The sequence below is a fragment of the Paroedura picta genome, chromosome 5 (genome assembly GCF_049243985.1).
Source record: "Paroedura picta isolate Pp20150507F chromosome 5, Ppicta_v3.0, whole genome shotgun sequence".
NCBI classification, from domain to species: domain Eukaryota; kingdom Metazoa; phylum Chordata; class Lepidosauria; order Squamata; family Gekkonidae; genus Paroedura; species Paroedura picta.
In genome coordinates this window covers 41,291,342-41,308,000 of record NC_135373.1, presented here as the reverse complement: position 1 = coordinate 41,308,000, position 16,659 = coordinate 41,291,342, and the positions used below count along the sequence as shown (strand labels likewise).

Genomic DNA, 16,659 nt, shown 5'->3' with positions numbered 1-16,659 from the left:
GGGAGGCCCCAGAACAGCAATTCTGTCAGCGGCACTTTTCCATTCTTTCTGTGAAGGTTTTTTCAGGAAGACTAACCAAAAATAATTCAACAATGTGTTGTCCCCCTGGTTTCAGTGGTTTCCTGCGGCCACCCTGGATCCCCACCCTATGCCCAGATCTCAGGGGATGTGTATACAGTTGGCTCCGTGGTGCGCTACAGTTGCCTGGAAGGACGAAGCTTGATTGGCAATTCCACACGCATGTGTCAGCTGGATGGGCGCTGGAGCAGCTCTCTGCCTCATTGCTCAGGTGGGGAAAAGTGGCAGCAATATTGAGGGGAATGGAATGTTTCGCTTTTGAGTTGTTTTGTAATACAGAAGTCACTATTGCATTAGCCAAATGGGTTTTTAGCTGGTGTGCCAGTACCTAATGATGGGCATAGCCAGTTAGATTCCAGAAGCAGACAAAACTTTATTTGAATAAAGGGAATCACCGCAACAATAAGACCTGAGGAATCTGCCTAAAAAGCATCAGCATTAGCTTTCTATACCTTGTGATAAACGACTTTTAGACATGCACAGATGCCTATAGATTACAGAGCTTATACTTCTGTATATGTCTTTTTGCTGTATATGTGTTCAGTATATATCTTTTTGTCCTTATTTGGAATATTCATATGCCTCCTGAGCTTTGCAAAAAAACCTCTTTATCTTTATATAATACTTGAGAGAGTTTACCATGTGATGACTGCCGAACCTTTGATTGGCTCTCACTGTGGGACATGCTCCCAATAGGGAGAGGGCACTCCCCCACTAAGGGCCAATCAGAGGCTTTTCTCCACTCCTGTTCTCCTCTTCCTCCTCCTCTGTGCTACTTCCCAGCACTTGGCATGAGGAGAAAGAGCCAGCAGGAAGTAAGCCAGAGTCCTGGGGGAGGCCATCCAGGTGAGCTTCACTACTGGTACACCACGTTCCCAGGCCTCTTGGCTAGTGGGAGATTGGGGAAGGCTGTCCAGACACACTCCATCATGGGTGTGCTACACTCCCAGGCCTGCTGCCTGCCAGGACAACAAGGTAGGCCATCTGGGCATGCTCCGCCACACCGACCCCAATGGCCAGCCTCACTGGCAAGATTGCCCGGCTCTGTGGGAGCCCTTCACCCTCCCTCTAACTTTCTACAGAGTGTTTCCTCTTAGTTTCTAAATATCATTTTGCCTAATCAGGAATGTTTTGGATCGTCTTGTCCTCTTTCCCACTTTCCCACATCCTTTAACTGAATTTAACATGCTTCAGGTACCCACAGCACTGTTGAAGTTTCAAGATGGCGTCACTCTTGCCTATCAATTGCCTGCCATTAACAATTCCGCTTTTTTATTCAGGGATGCCCATTCCGTTACATTCATGCGGGGCTTCAGCAACAGGGGAAGGCTGTGTTAGCAGGGTAAATAAGTCAAAGATATGCACACGCTGTATTTTAGGATAAAGGAGGTAAAAGGATTTATTTATAGAGCAACATATTGTGATAGTGCAGAGGAGAGATAGGGACCAGCGTCTGCTCTACATGGCTACCTAAGTAGAAGATGCTGAGAAGCTTCCGAGAAGAAGGAGGAAATTGCACTAAGAGTAGCAATCTAGGGACAGACGAGAAAGCACACTTAATAGGAGAGAAAGGTCCTGAACTCTCTGACCTATCTAACAGCCCTCTTGCTGTCCCCTTCAGGGTCTTCTTCTCTTCTCATCTTTGTACACCCGACATTGTCTATTCCAACAGGCTGATGCATCCACATGCTGATTCTTTGCTTCCCAGAGGCACTTGCCTAGTTAGACAGCCAGCTCCATCCAGCTAGTACGTTCTCTTCTACATTCAGAAACAAAACATCTCCGAGAAGCAGATGGAAGCGCTGAGAACACAAACACTAGCCATCACGTTAATGCCCCACTTGAGAATCTTCAGAGGAATAGAGCCCATTGTGGAAAAGAGCACACCAAAGTAGATTGACCTCTGGTCTAATTCTCCAGGATGCTCCCTATTTTCTTTTGTTCACCGTAGACGCGAGTGTAAAATACTGGCGCGGTCTTCCTAGAACTGTGGGAGCAAAGAAGCTCTGTCTGGTTCAAGGGGGATATATTTATTCATGTGATGCATACAGGGAAGATGGCGCAATCCCCTGCCGCCCCCTACCCCCTCCCCACTTTCAGGGCTATTGAAGTGTGCTATGATTAGAGGCTGAAAAGAGCAATCAACAGCCTCACTTGAGGAGTGTTTCTGGGCTCCAGCCTCTTCAGACAGTGGGTGAAAAATAGTTTGAATGAAAGGTCTCTCTGCTCCTATAAACTGTAGTCTGGATTGCAGGAACAATAGGTGACCTTGCCTCTCAGCAGGGAGTTAAGAGGGGGGAGGCTGGCCTCAGATCCTATTTTTACTCTCCTTCCCATCAAAGAGGGTGTTCTCCTTCTTGGCAAGTAAGTCTTTTTTGCATAAGATAAAAGTGCTTAGTAGGTATTTGCCCAGGAAACAAGCTCTGCAAGACTTCAAGGGGGAGGGGGGGGAGAGACTGTCACTCAATAGTAGAAGGCAGGTTTTATGTACATGTGGAGGGGCGTGGGCTTCTTTCCAAGACCCGTTTAAAAGAGTGGGAGAGAAAAAGGCCATGCAGCTCTCTCAAAAAGCAGGAGGTGCTTCCTGGTTTGGGGGCTGAGGGTGCTTATAAATCTGGTTGGTGGAAGGAGTCCTATAGATGTGCAGATGAAGCCTTGTTGGATGGGGTCAGCCATGTTTGGTGGCGCCCAATGTAAACTCAGCCATGCTGTGCTCTGTAAATACCACATTTGTGCCCACTGAAATGTGGGGAAGGATGCAAGGGGAGCAGACTCTTTGGTTGTCTGATGGTGTATTTTGCTTTCCCTCTGGCAGGGAGCATCCAGGGACTCTGCGGTGACCCAGGAATCCCTTCCCATGGCATTCGGCACGGTGGCAGTGACTTGGGTGTGGAGAGCACCGTCTGGTTCAGCTGCGAGCCAGGCTACATGCTCCGAGGGTCGCTGCAACGTGTTTGTCAGGCCAATGGGTCCTGGAGTGGCACACAGCCAGAATGTGAAGGTGAGCATGCCTCAAGAGCCCCCCTGGGCCTAGCAATGTATTGGTGCAAAGCAATCATTCGGGATGAGTGTGAAATCCAACCAGGTGGTTGGGGGGGGGGGTGTTGCAATTTATTCAGCTTCCCCTCCTCCCCCAAAGCTCATCAAATTGAGCCCCATTCCACAAGACATCTGATGGGCGTCTGACAAAAGTTCCTTGTTAAAAAGCCAATTTTCTACCCACTGTCAATAGTAACTGCAATCACTGGGGATTTTTCTCCCCTGGGAGCTATAAGCAAAGGTCTTCTTCACTCTCACAGCTTAGCAACCTACACAATTCATTATTTCTGTAAGGGAAAAGAAAGGTGAATGTAAGCCGCTTTGACACTCCTTCTGGTAGAGGAAAGGGGTTTATAAGAACCAACTCTTCTTCATCAGTTGGAAAAAAATACCTTACCAGTATTTTTTCAGTATTTTTAAGCCTAGATTCGAGAATCTGTTTTTGCTACCAGTTTAGCTGACCCGAATAAAAGTTGAATTTTCACAGCATTTATTCATGGATATTCAGCAGGGTGGCCAAACTGTGGTTCTCCAGATGTCCATGGTATGTATGCCATTGTCAGGGACTCATGGGAATTGTAGTCTATGGACATCTGGAGAGCCACAGTTCGGCCACCCTTGAACTATACTGATCAGCTGTCCATTTCACACACCCCTTCCAAGCAGGAAGGAGTGAAAGGGATAACTGAAGTGGCTGCCAGTCCTTAAACCACATAGTTTGATGGTTCTACCTTTCAGCTGTGAGGTTTAAAGGGCTGATAGCCATTTCAAACCAATGTCCTTGCCCCCCCCCCCAGTTCCAACAGTGGGAACTGAAAGGGGGGAGATTTAATGACTGGATAGGCACATGTGTCCACTTTAAGGCTGATAAGGCTTATATGGCCATTTCAGTGATCCCTATCACTCCACACCACTTCCAAGCAGAGTGAGTGAAAGGGATCACTGAAATGACTGCCAGCCCTTTAAACCTCATAGCTTGATGAGTCCACCCATCGGCTGTGAGGCTTAAAGGGCTGGCAGCCATTTAAAATCTCTGCCTGTCCCCCCCCCTACGCCCATGGAGAAGAGCAAATTGGAGAAGTTTTAATATCTGACAGTCTCTTCCCGCAAGTCTTCAGCAATCCATTTCACTCTCTCCACTTCAAAATGAGAGGGTGTGAATTCATGCCAGCCCAGGATCATTCCACTGCATCAGGAGCTGACTGATCCACCAGACCTGGTTTGGGGCTGCCTCCCTTTGCAGCTCAGTTTAAACTGAGCTGTAAGGGAAGCCAGCTCAGAAATGATCCCTGTGGCAGGACTGATCCACCACACCTGAACTGGAGCTGCCCCTCTTTACAGTTCAAACCAGCAGTTCTCAGCTGCTGTAACGCCATGACCCCAACTGCGGCAGCAAGGGCAACACGCAGGAGCTCAATGATCTGGAGGCGGCATGGAGGCGCTCAGTGCCATGGCTCTGCTGACACTTGCCACCTGCCGCTGCCACCTGCCACCGCCCACCGCCCCCACCTTCTGCCGCCGCCCAGTGTCGGCAACCTGTCCTGGAGACCCCGCGGAAGGGGCCAGACCTCCCTATTTGGGCATAAAATAGAAAAGGAGGCAGCCCAGGATCGGCCACGCTGGTGAAGAGCTCTAAGCTCCTGCATCCCAACTGAACCTGGCTTTTTCGATTTATTTCTGTCTTTTGTTCTTGGTTCTACTGGACCCAGAAAAAAAAAATCAGGATTTCTGGAAAATACCATACTGGTCGCCACAGGCAGGTTCCTGGAGAGGCGGCGTAAAAAAACAAAAAAGGAGGTAATGGAGTCGAAAGTAGCATTTCAGTTGCCCAAAAGCATTCTCAGGCCAGACTGATTTGCGTTAAATTCCATATCAAAAGCCTCATAAGCATGAGCATGTATTATAATTAATTCCTCGTCTTGGGCAGTGGTTATATGAAGAAGCCGAAGAATCCCGGGTAATGCAGCGTGATCAACCTCAGGCAAACTTGTTCTGACTCTTGCTGCTCTAAAAGTATTTAAATATCAATCAGTGGAAGCGCAAAAAGCCAGAGAGAGGCACGCAGTGGCACGCAAAGAGACCCAAGCAAGCTTGCCTCTGCCTCCCTGGCTGATCGGAAAGCCGAGGGCTTTGCAAATGAGTTGGAAATTTATTCTGAATTGATGCAGCCAATGATTGAAAGGATGCTGTGTCCCATTTATTAATATACTGGAGTCTGAAGAGTTTGATTTTATTTCAAAAAATCTTCTCTCTACTTCTTGTTCTTCTATTCCCCCCCCCATTTTTTTTTTTTTTTACTGGCATGAGGGGAGGGGGTTGTGTGTATTAATCCCAGGATAAATAACTTGTCAAGTTCAAAAGCGACCAGGAATACAGAATCCCAGGCAGGCTTTTAATCACAGCTTTATGAATAATAGGAATATTATGCCCCTAATGCGGATCCTTTAATGTTAGGCGCTCAGTGATCAGGGGAAAGAAAGTAATTCACAGAGATGTGTCGTTCGTGGGCGCCTTTGATTTGTATTCAGGAAAAGGAGAGAAGGGAAAGTATTCAGAAGACTGGCCGTCAACCCTGAATTTGCAGAATGATACTGTTGGAAAAGAGCCAAGCAAATCATCCCTTCAATGCCTGGGACTGGCCAGCAAAAAGCAACTCGGAGGTTTGGGGCATGATGGAAGACCTCTTAACTGTTCTTTATGGGCTGCAGCTGGGACGCAAAGCAGAGCTACGGCTTTTGGACCCGAGATGGAGCTGAATGGTTTATTGCAGAAAATTGGGCAGATGCCTCGAAGACGAGGCCAGCCCACGACATTCGACATTCGGACACGGAGGCATAAAATGCAAATTACTTTCTCTCCGCCCTTGAGGTTATGCAAAACAGTAAATAAAACAACAAAGGGGCTAAAAAACGAGCGCATCGGAAGCTGGGTCTTTTCCAAAGGCCGGTGTCTCAATGAAATCACAGCACAAGAGTGGCATCTCTCCATGAGGATGCCGGGGTCGGTGGAGTGGTTAAGAGCAGCGACTTCTAACCTGGCAAGCCAGTTTTGATCTCCTCCTCCTCCTCCTCCTCCACATGCAGCCAGCTGGGTGACCTTGGGCTAGTCACAGTCCTGATAGTGCTGTTCTCACAGAGCAGTTCTGTCAGAGCTTTCTCAGCCCCACCTCCCTCACAGGGTGTCTGAGGCGGGGAGAGGAAGGGAAGGTGATTGTAAGCTCCTTTGAGGCTCCATCTGATAATGAAAAGCATGGTTTTAAACAAACAACTCTTCTTCAAAATTAAGTGAGTTATTTAATCAGTGCGTGCAAGAATTTTGCTGTGCTTGCGTCTCGGTTTTATGCTGCTTCGGCCGCCTTACGTCCAAGGCCCGCTTTCCACGCTGAGATGCCAGGTGTCATTTGGCTTTAATTTCCAGTGGCAATTGGCATTTCTTCAAAAAAAAAATTGAAAGGAACAAAAAGCCCAGAGCTTTTCTCATTCCTCTTCCAAGCCGAGGCCTGAACAAGGCTGTGGGGAAGGAGCCGGGAGATGAATGATACCGGGAGATTTTTCAAGAGCTGTTTGCTGCAGTCCCCGTTGCTGTTTTTATAGTTCCCTCCAGTTACGTTTCGTGCCCCCAATTGGATTTCCAAATGAGGCTTTTGTTTAAAATCGAGCCACTTGAATGTGACAAAAGACAGGGCTACACCAAACACAGTCTGCCATTATCTCATCTTAAATTAACGCCGCTGCCTTTTAATTTTAATTGGCAATCCTTGTTCTGTCCGACGTTCTGATACGAGCAGCAAAAGGACACGGACGCCGGTGGGTTTGTTAAGATGTTGCCATTGTTCCCTACTTTGCTTTTCAAGCGAAAGGCAAAATGCTCCTTAATTTAAATGGCATGTGCAATTGCCAGCTCCGACACCAGCAGGACTCGCAAGGACGCTGGAGGCTTTCGGCTGTGTCAAATATTTCAGCAAATAGGTTGTTGCAGCTTGTAAAGGCCATGATTGTGGACCTTTTATTGCGTACCAAGGAAGATTAAAAGGCAAGGGGGTGTGCCAGCAAATAGTTCATCTAACAGGGATCAGCTGAATTAACCCTTTTGTTAAACGCCTCCTGTTTGTGGGTCTCCAAGGCCCTATGAAGCTGCCTTAGATGAAGTCAAACTAGTTAAGCATTGCCTTCAGACTGGCAGTGGCTCTCCAGGATCTCAGGTAAGAACCTTGACAAGCAAAACTGGTGTTTCATCACAGAGCAATGAAGAAGAAGAAGAAGAGTTGGTTCTTATATGCCGCTTTTCCCTACCCGAAGGAGTCTCAAAGTGGATTACAGTCGCCTTCCCATTCCTCTCCCCACAACAGACACCCTGTGGGGTGAATCTTAAAGCACATCTCCATTCATTGGATGGTGCCATCCAACTCTGTGATTCTGTTCTATGATTCTAGGCCCAATCTGTAGGATTTCAGACTGCAGAATAACCTTTTGTTTAGAGCAACAAGCACTGAACTAGATGGACCACCCATAATGGGGGAAGCATGTTTTGCACGGAGGAGTTCCTTGGTTCAGTCCCTACTGTCTCCATTATCAGGACCAGGAAAGACCTTGGTCTGATACCTTGGAGAACCATTGCCACCCCAAGTATTACTGGATTCAGTGGGCCAATGGTCTGACTTGGTGGAAGTAGCCCAGTATGTTTACCCAAATGCTTCTTCAGTTGGGCTTTTCTTTGTGGGTAACATATGTGGGAAATCATTATTGCATTTGCACTTCTCATGTCTTAACTATATTTAATGTTTTTCCTGCAGTTGTATCTTGTGGAAACCCAGGAACCCCCAGCAATGCAAAAGTTGTCTCTTATGATGGCCTGGAGTTCTCCAAGTCCATTGTATACAAATGTCGGGAGGGATATTACTCTACAGGTGTGCTCAGTAGGCATTGTACTGTCAACGGAACCTGGACTGGGTCTGCTCCAGAGTGTACAGGTGAGTAACCTGAGGAGAGGTGACACACGGCTTACTTCTTCAGATGCAATAGGAGAAATACATTGTTACGAAGAATTACAGATAGGAGGGGGGAAAGGGAAGAGTTGAACAGAGAGAAGCCTATGATAACAAATCAGGTGAGATCAGGTGAAATGTTGGGTCTTGAACCACTTGGATGGTTTAACGGGTGCTGGGAGAGGCTCTCTTAAATGCAGTAAAGATAAGCAAAAGTGAAATGAAGTAGCATAAATTAATTAAGGAAAAGGCAGTTTGAAGCATGTGAAAACTGACTGACATTAGTAAAGGGCTTACCTACATGGTAAGAACAGTCTATTGAAGTTATTAAAAGGGGAGTTCTCTTGCATTATTAGAGATTATAATGAACAAGGAATGTCGGGTCTTGATTTAAACTAGGACAACAGAAGGTGTTTAGTGTCTTCATGAGTGCCGATTATGTGCTTTCATATTGTATATTCCTTTTGAACTTTTTCTGGAGAACAGCAAGTTTCAGATCTGCAACCATTTTATTATATTTTATTATTTGTTTATTATTGTATTTATATACCGCCCTCCCCAAAGGCTCAGGGCGGTTTACATAAAACAGGAACAATACAGGTATGTCCAGAAAGATTAAAATGTCTGCCAACTGATTTTCCAGCATTGCATTTTCTTGTGTCACATTTATGTTCGTTCATTCTCTCGGGCATTGCTGGCACATGATGGGATATATTAAATTGAATGATGTGCAAGTGGGCAAGCCCTAGATGGTCATAAGTGATGCCTTTAGACCCTGTAGTGTTTCACCCAAGGAGATGTGGGAACAAAGTGGACTTGCATCTTTCTTGGGTGGTCCACTGTTGTTGGTAAGAAGCTGTTTTAATTTGAGGTGTTGCCTGTAAGCAAGGAAAAGCCTCTTCCCAAAACCAATGAAAAAGCAATATATTTTCCTAGGAAATGCTGTAGTTCATTAATGATGCATTGGAGTGGTTAAAGTTTTGAGCTGGGACTGTCATGGCCTTCCTCGAGTCTGTCTTGTGATAGGCTGGGTCAGGGTACCATTCTGGCTTCATTGACTGGCTGTTCTACTGTGCTGGGAGGAGTGTATTTGAATCCCCCAACTGTGTTCTGTAAATCCTCAAGGTGGGAGTCGCTGTCTGAGGGACCGGGACAAATGTGATTGTAGTGAAGTGTTGGATAGATTGTGGATTTTGGGATATGTTCTCGGTGGTAACTGGAAGCAAGTCAATATGTCTGGCAGTTAGTAGGCTTCCGATACAAGGCATTGTTATGCAGAGCTTCCTAGTGAGTCCAGGAAATGTATGTCCTATGCGTACTAAGCCATGCTGAGGTTGACGCTGGATAAAAATTGTTGAAGCCCTGGCAGAAGTTCTCAAGAGCTTGCTTCCTGTCTGGGTGAGGACAAGTAAGCAGAGTTTACTTGCTACACTTTATTTTGAGATATTTATATCCCACCTTTCTCCTAAGACTTAAGGCCGTTGGCAGGTGATAGGGCAGGGGATGGGTCTGGCTGGATATTCCCATTGTCAGGATAGGAGGGATCACCAAGAAATAATAATTTAATGTAAATAGCATATTGAATTGCCAGTTCTAAAGCCAAAGACGATGAAATGTAAAGGCATAACTGTTCTGCTGGGTTACCTAGTCTGTGACTTTTTCTGCACCAAGAATCTGGCCCGGTACAGTGCTTATCTAGTCACAGAGCGAATTTCCACTTCTGCATGACATCAGCACTGGCCCGGAACAGTCCCATGCCTGGTGTTACGCAGGCCCTCGTTTGCTCCATGGCAAGAGAATGTGGCACGGGAACTTGGGGCAAATGAGGGCCTGCGTTACATCAGGCCCGTGACCACCACAGACCGGCGTCAACATCATCTAGAAGCAGAAATTAGCCCCGTGACTGGACGACTGCTGTGGTAGGCTGAATTCCTGGTGCGGAAATGGTCTGTGACTAACCAGATTCCCATAGAGGTAATAGGACTACACCGGAAGCGCATGATCAGGTTCAGACCTCCTAAGCCAGAGTACACAGTTCAGCTAACAGGGATCTGTTGAATTAACCCTTTTGATCTTCTTATGCCTTTGGGGGGTTTTCTAGTTAAATATAAACTATGTAGCATTTGATGGCATTCATTGGTTTGATTGCATAAGATTTTGCATCCAACTTGCCTATGTGTCCTGAGTGACTCGTTGATGGTAAAAGCTACGATCTCATAAAAACGCGTCAGGTTAGAACCAAGCAGGAAGTGAGCATCAACGCTTGCGAAAACACTTACTGCAGTAGTTCAGAAACAGCAGCCATAAACATTTATGTCACAAATAAAAATATTGCGTGCCACTGGATTTTGGATCCGATTCAGGAGGAATAAGTTACGGTTGACCCTTTCCCTTAGATCTGTTTGCAAATGGTAGTGTCGACAGACCAATGGCTTTTCTTTTGCGGTAAAATTTATACAAGGGACCAAAAGTTTGTTTGTTGGAATGTTTGAAGCACAGGTAATTTTCCTTTCCACCAGAACTCAGCAAATCCAATTGGAAATAGGTAACCCCTCTTATTGTGGTCATAGTCTGAGGGATAAGGTACTGTTGGTGACTAACAGTATAATCATTGAAGTCAATGGTGCTTAGGGCTATGCTGAAAGAGTGTGACAAGGTCTCTTGCCTCATCTGTGGCCTGTCTTGGTGTTTTCCACACTTCTGATAGCCAAAGCATACCTTTTTTTTCTGAATTAAATTTAGTGGCACATTTCCCTCTTACGCCTGAAAAAACACACATACCCTTCTGTTTTGTATGCAGGAGTATGAGGTGCCAGTCCTCAAAGGAGCCCACCTGTGATGTTGCTGTGTGAGTCACTGTTCTGGGCCTCCCTCCTCTGAGAACGTTATTCTGTCACATCCAACTCTATGATTCTATGATCCTATCTTTGCACTGGCAATAATGGAATGCTTTGATCCTGTCAGATGAAGAGCTGTGACAGAATTATCACCCCTAGTGGGATGAAAAACCCAATGCAGTCACTCATGAAGACGTGTGGTGATCAGCCTCCTCGGAGAGCGCGTAGTTGTAGAGGTTAAGAGGGGCGGCTTCTAATCTGGCAAGCCACCCAAGTAATCCTCCCCATACAGTCAGCTGGGTGATCTTGGGCCAGTCACAGCCCTGATAGTGCGGTTATGACCAAGCAGTCCTGTCAGAGCTCTCTGTCCGCCTTACTTACCTCACAGGGTGTCTGTTCTGGGGAGGAAAGGAAGGCAATTGTAAGCCACTTTGAGACTCCTTCAGGTGTTGAAAAGTGGGGTATAAAAAATAATTATTCTGTTTTTGTGGTGCACATAGGTGCCATACACACAGAGTTCGGAAATAGGTCATAGACTTATATAAGTATTAATATCCTGCTTTTTCTCGTATGGGGTCCCAAAGCAGGTCTCACTACTTCCTTTTTGTCCTCACAGTGACCCTGTAAGGGAGGTTAGGCTGAGAGAGAGTAGCTGGCCCAAAACGTTCACCAGACCTCTGTGGCAAAGCAAGGATTCAAACCTGGGTCTTCCAGATCCTTCTCCAGCCTCTACACTAAGGTGGCCAGAGGTCCCAACTTTGACGGGACAGTCCCACATTTGGGGGCACTTTCCCCACATCCCGCATCATTTTCAGATGTCCCGCGACATTCTCCAGTTTTTTGTTGTTGTTTGTTTGTTTGTTTGGGGGGGGGGTTGCTGCCGGGGCCCACTGCTCTGCTGCCATCTGCTTGCACTTTCCAACATAGATCCATCTGCAGGGCTCTTCTCAGGCCGCCACCACTGCCCTTCTTGACTTCACTTGAGGCCATTTGGAGGGGGGGGGCGTCTGCCACTGCCGCGCTGCGCTGCTCTGCTCTGCTGCCCTTCTGAGGCCAGTCGGGGAGAGGGTGGCACCTTTCTGGTCACTTTACTCTACACCAGAAGGCACACGCCCGTATTGACTGACTTTTTGTAATATGAGGGATGATAATTTTGGCCTGTGTTGCAAGGCCCTATTAATATAATTTCTCTCTTTCTCTCAATTTAAAATCGAGATATGCAGCTTTTGAGAAATTCTGACTACTATCCTCTCTCTCTCCCTCTCTCTCTCTCTCCCTCTCTCTTTCCATCCACAGTGATAAACTGTGGGGATCCTGGTGTTCCGGCCAATGGCATTCGACTGGGCAGTGATTTCACTTACAATAAGACAGTCGTGTTCCACTGTATGCCCGGCTTCACCATGGAGTCGGACAGGGCATCTGCCCTGACCTGCACAAAAGACCGGACTTGGAACAACACAAAACCTGTCTGCAAGGGTAAGTCGGACTTAACTGCTCAGGCAAGCACAGGGGTTGTTTTTAAATAGGAGTTGTGGCTCAGTGATGGAGCATCTGCTTGGCATGTCCCAGGTTCACCCCCCTCACCTCCAGTTAAAAGGAGAGCCACTCCCAGTCTGGGTAGACAAAACTGGGCATGGTTGATCAAGAATCTGATTCAACGTGGCCTTAAAAGTGAATACCAAAGCCTTAAACCTGATCCAGAATTAAATTGGTAACCAGTGCAGCTGCCAGAGCACAGGCCAAATGTGGGGCCTCCAAGGTGTTCCTGGGAGCACCCAAACCGCTGCGTTCTGTACCAACTGCAGTTTCTGGGTCAGGGATAAGGGATGCTCACAGTCAGGGGTAGTCAACCTGTGGTCCTCCAGATGTCCATGGACTACAATTCCATGTAGCATTTGCTGGCAGGGGCTTATGGGAATTGTAGTCCATGAATATCTAGAGGACCACAGGTTGACTACCCCTGCTCACAGTGACCCTGAGAGTATGCGACTGGCCCAAGGTCACCCAGCAAGCTTCCATGTCAGAGTGAGGATTTACAACTGGGTCTTCTGGATCCTAGTTTAACCACTACACACTTCTCAGGAATGCAAAAAAAAAAAAAAATTCTCCTGAACCGCAAAAGAGGAGGGAAAACCCCACAGCAGAAGACAAAATTAGGCATGCCACCATGTAACCCTAATGATGTGAGAACATCAGCACGATCCCTAAACTAACCTATTAGGCATTCGAGCAGCTTGCCACCGGCTTCTGTGCAGCTTGCATGGCAAGACCAGAACTTGCTCAGGGTTCTTGGCCCCTGATCCTCAACCAGGGCCAGGGTTTTCCAGCCCTGGCCCCAGCCTGGTGGAATGCTCTGCCAACTGACATCAGGGCCCTGCGAGACCATAATCATTTCTTCAGGGTCTGCAAGATGGATCTATTCCACCAGGCCTATAGTTGAGGCTGGGAGTCCAGCACCTAAGAACATCTAATCTGCTGGCCTCCCCCGGGGAAACATCTACTAGGTTATCAGGGGTAATTCCAGCTATTTAAAAAAATACCCTCCTCAGAACTCAATCAACTGGCAGATGTACCCCAGCACAAGTGTTTTAATGTAATGTATGATTTTAATGTTTAATGTGATTTAGGATTGTATTAATTAATGTTACCTGCCCTGAGCCTCATGGGAAGGGCGGGCTACAAGAATAAAGATTTATTTATATAAGAGATGAGGGCAACTGCCCCCTGGGCAGGAGGGGGGGAGAAGCCCCTTCTGTAGCCCTCAGATCAAGGGCTAGAGTCAAGTTCTGAGACGGAATTAGGGGACTGAAAGGGTCAAATTGCTGTTTCTCAAACTAGAGCCAATCGAAATGATTGAGCACATTCTAGCCAGCCTGATGAGGCATGAACATGCTCATTGCTCTTCGCGAAGCATGCTGCATTGAAAGCAATTGAACATCAGTTAATGATAGGCAGATGAGGAGGGGAGAGAAGAGAGGCCAAACTGACCTGGGCACATTGTGCACATGTTGGATAATGCAGATAATGGATTTAGAAGCAGATCTTTAATTATTTATTTATTTATTATATACTTAAATGTCTGTACCACCCTTCCCACCACTGCCAGCTCAGGGCAGATTTCCTGTTTTGCACAGGAAAATCCAGCTGCAAAAGTGTATTATAAGTGCGTTATCCAACATGTGCAGAATGAGTGCTGCTCAAGGCCCAAAGAGCTTCTGGTGTCATGGAAGGCAATAATGCAAACATTCCTCAATTTTTCTACACAAGGTCAACAAGGGGAAAAGTACAAATGCTCCTCATCTATGTTGTACTTACTACTCATGTTCCAGTTCTTGTTCACTTAGCATTGGGATGCTTGAATGCCTGCCAGTTCTGCTGCTTTACTGTTCGTCCATGGTCATCAGGCAACCAATTCATTGACAGGTTGCCCAGCTATTCACAATCTGTTCAGATGTATTCATGGGAACAGACTACTTGTAGCCATCAGCAACTGACTGATCAGGGAATGGGATCAGCTTGGAGTTGGCATCTGATCTCTCAACTAACCAAAGTTCTTTTAAGTGGGGAGGATCAGAGCTAAGAGTCGGGGAAATTGACATCTGGTTCTTCCAATCTCCCATCCAGGAAATTTGGAGGCCATCCAGACACAGCAAATCAGTTGGGGGGGGGGGGCTGATCAGGGGCCCAACTAGTTTGCCTTCTCTTCTCCCCACTCCAAGCTGTCAGCTTGGGCTGCAGAGAAGCTGTTTCTCCCCTCCCTTTTGCAGTACTGACATTCAAAACATTCCTTCTTAGTCCCGTGCAGTTTGGGGAGGAGGGAAGAGAGGTGAACTCTTTCAATGCCCTTGCAGAGATCAAAAGCCTTTCTGCTCCACCTAGCTTGGAGGGAAAGGAAGACAAAGGAGCTCTTTCTCCTCTCCCTTTGAAACTTCACTACGAGTGATTTTGTTCAGTGGAGTGAGGGAGATGTTAGAATCTGTCAATCAGCTGTGAGTCAAATTCTGACCGACAGGCTGCTGTAAGCCTGTTGGACAGTAGTTCACGCTGCTCCATACAATCAGAACATTGGCTCACAGTCTAATCACGAGTGTCCAACAAGGTAAGTCTGACTGCCAAAAGAAATTTGCAGCATTCCTGCTTAGAACCATCCCTTGGTAATCCAAGCTATGATGTGTCTGTGCCAGACGTTTTCAACGTTTTGACCATGGAGGAGCCCCTGAAATAACCTTTCATGCTTTGAGGAGCCCCGGAAGCGATGTCAGCTGGCCACGCCTCTTTGTCACACTCCTGCACTCCCAGAAAGGACTTATCACCAGAAATGACATCGCCATCCACGTCAACAGACAGGCTCAGGGAGGTTCAGGGGTAGAGAGTCAGAAGGTGTTTTAAGACAGGAGTGGGCCCCATCCCCTCCCAGGCACAGAAACAATAAAAGAACTCACTCATGCTTGGGAAAGGAGCAGCAGAATCAGCCAGTTCCCTACCTTGTGGCCGACTCCATTAAGACCGGAGAGGAAAGGCTGCAGGCCCCCTCTCCCAGTTGGGAAACCCTGGTCTATGCAATTGGTCTTAGACTGCCGAGTTTCAGAGCTAGGTGAACAGGAAGTGACTCACCTGTCCCTGAAGTTCATTGCTTTCAAGCTACCTGGGACAGGGAATGTCCAGTTGTATTTTTCCACAGCACTCCGCCCTGATACCTCACAGACTTCACCGTGTAGTGCTGATTCTATATATATTTAGTGTCAAAGTTTCTCTACGCTTTAATTTACCGAATAACTGGAGATACTTCCTTAATTGCTAGAACATCAGTCGGTTGTGACAGCTGGTGAGTGACAGCTACAGAGATTGATGCCCCATTCCCTCCTCACAGTGGGAATTAGAGGAACAGCTTTCTAGTCTAGGTCTGATCCAATAGATGGCACTGTTCACAAGTAGCAACAAAACATGCCTTTTTCGTTATGGGAGCGAGCCTTGGAAACTGTGGCGCTCATGCTCCCCTCCTCTTCCCTTGCGCACATCGGAAACGATTTACGTTTTTTGCAGCAAATGATAGTTTATTGTTAAGGTGCCACGAGGCTCCGGTTTATTTAAAGGCTGGTGTGTTCTGTTGCTGTGGAACCAGAATTAAATTGTGATTTAATTTTCAAGCCGCACATAGGGAGCGAAGGGAGGGGGAAGGAATGAAAGCCCCAGGATTTCTACAGCTCCTTCCTGGAACAACAGATTCTGACTTTGGGTAACTTGTGGGATCACACGGCTCAAAAAGGAGGAACGATCAGCCTGCTGGGGGCTAGGCATTGTAGCCGTCAGAATACAGAAAAACGGATTTTTAAAAAGGGGGAAGGCCTCAGTACAACTGACACAGTTAATCTTTGCATTTCCCCAGCAGAGATAAGCTTGTCTCTGAAGTCACGGGCACAGGCAGACACCCTTTTCAGTTTATAGATCTGCAAAAGAAGGATTTATAATCCATCTCCAGGAGTGTTGCAGGCTCCTACAACTGGCATTTAACTTGGAAGGATGTCTCACTGGGCGTGCTAGGAAGGAGCACTAATGCTTTGCTATACGGAAAGGGTGAGGTGTGCTTAAGCAACGATCAGCCAGATTTACATCCTTCCCCAATGTTTATATCCTTTGCTGTCTCTCCCTCCCTCGGAAATAAGTTCCGTTGATTTCAATGGAGCATATTTATTTCCAAGTCGCGAGGCATGATGAGCACAA

General features: G+C 46.9%; 1 protein-coding gene across 2 annotated transcripts in view; it reads left to right on the top strand.

Annotated features, from left to right (window-relative positions):
• Positions 1-16,659, top strand: part of CSMD2 (CUB and Sushi multiple domains 2) — a 644,506-nt gene that overhangs the window by 600,685 nt on the left and 27,162 nt on the right. For both annotated transcript variants that reach the window (XM_077337490.1, XM_077337489.1), the window contains 4 exons: positions 116-289; positions 2,894-3,079; positions 7,910-8,086; positions 12,235-12,414. In XM_077337490.1, the coding sequence (XP_077193605.1) occupies positions 116-289; positions 2,894-3,079; positions 7,910-8,086; positions 12,235-12,414 (717 nt within the window). The remainder of the gene's footprint in view (positions 1-115; positions 290-2,893; positions 3,080-7,909; positions 8,087-12,234; positions 12,415-16,659) is intronic.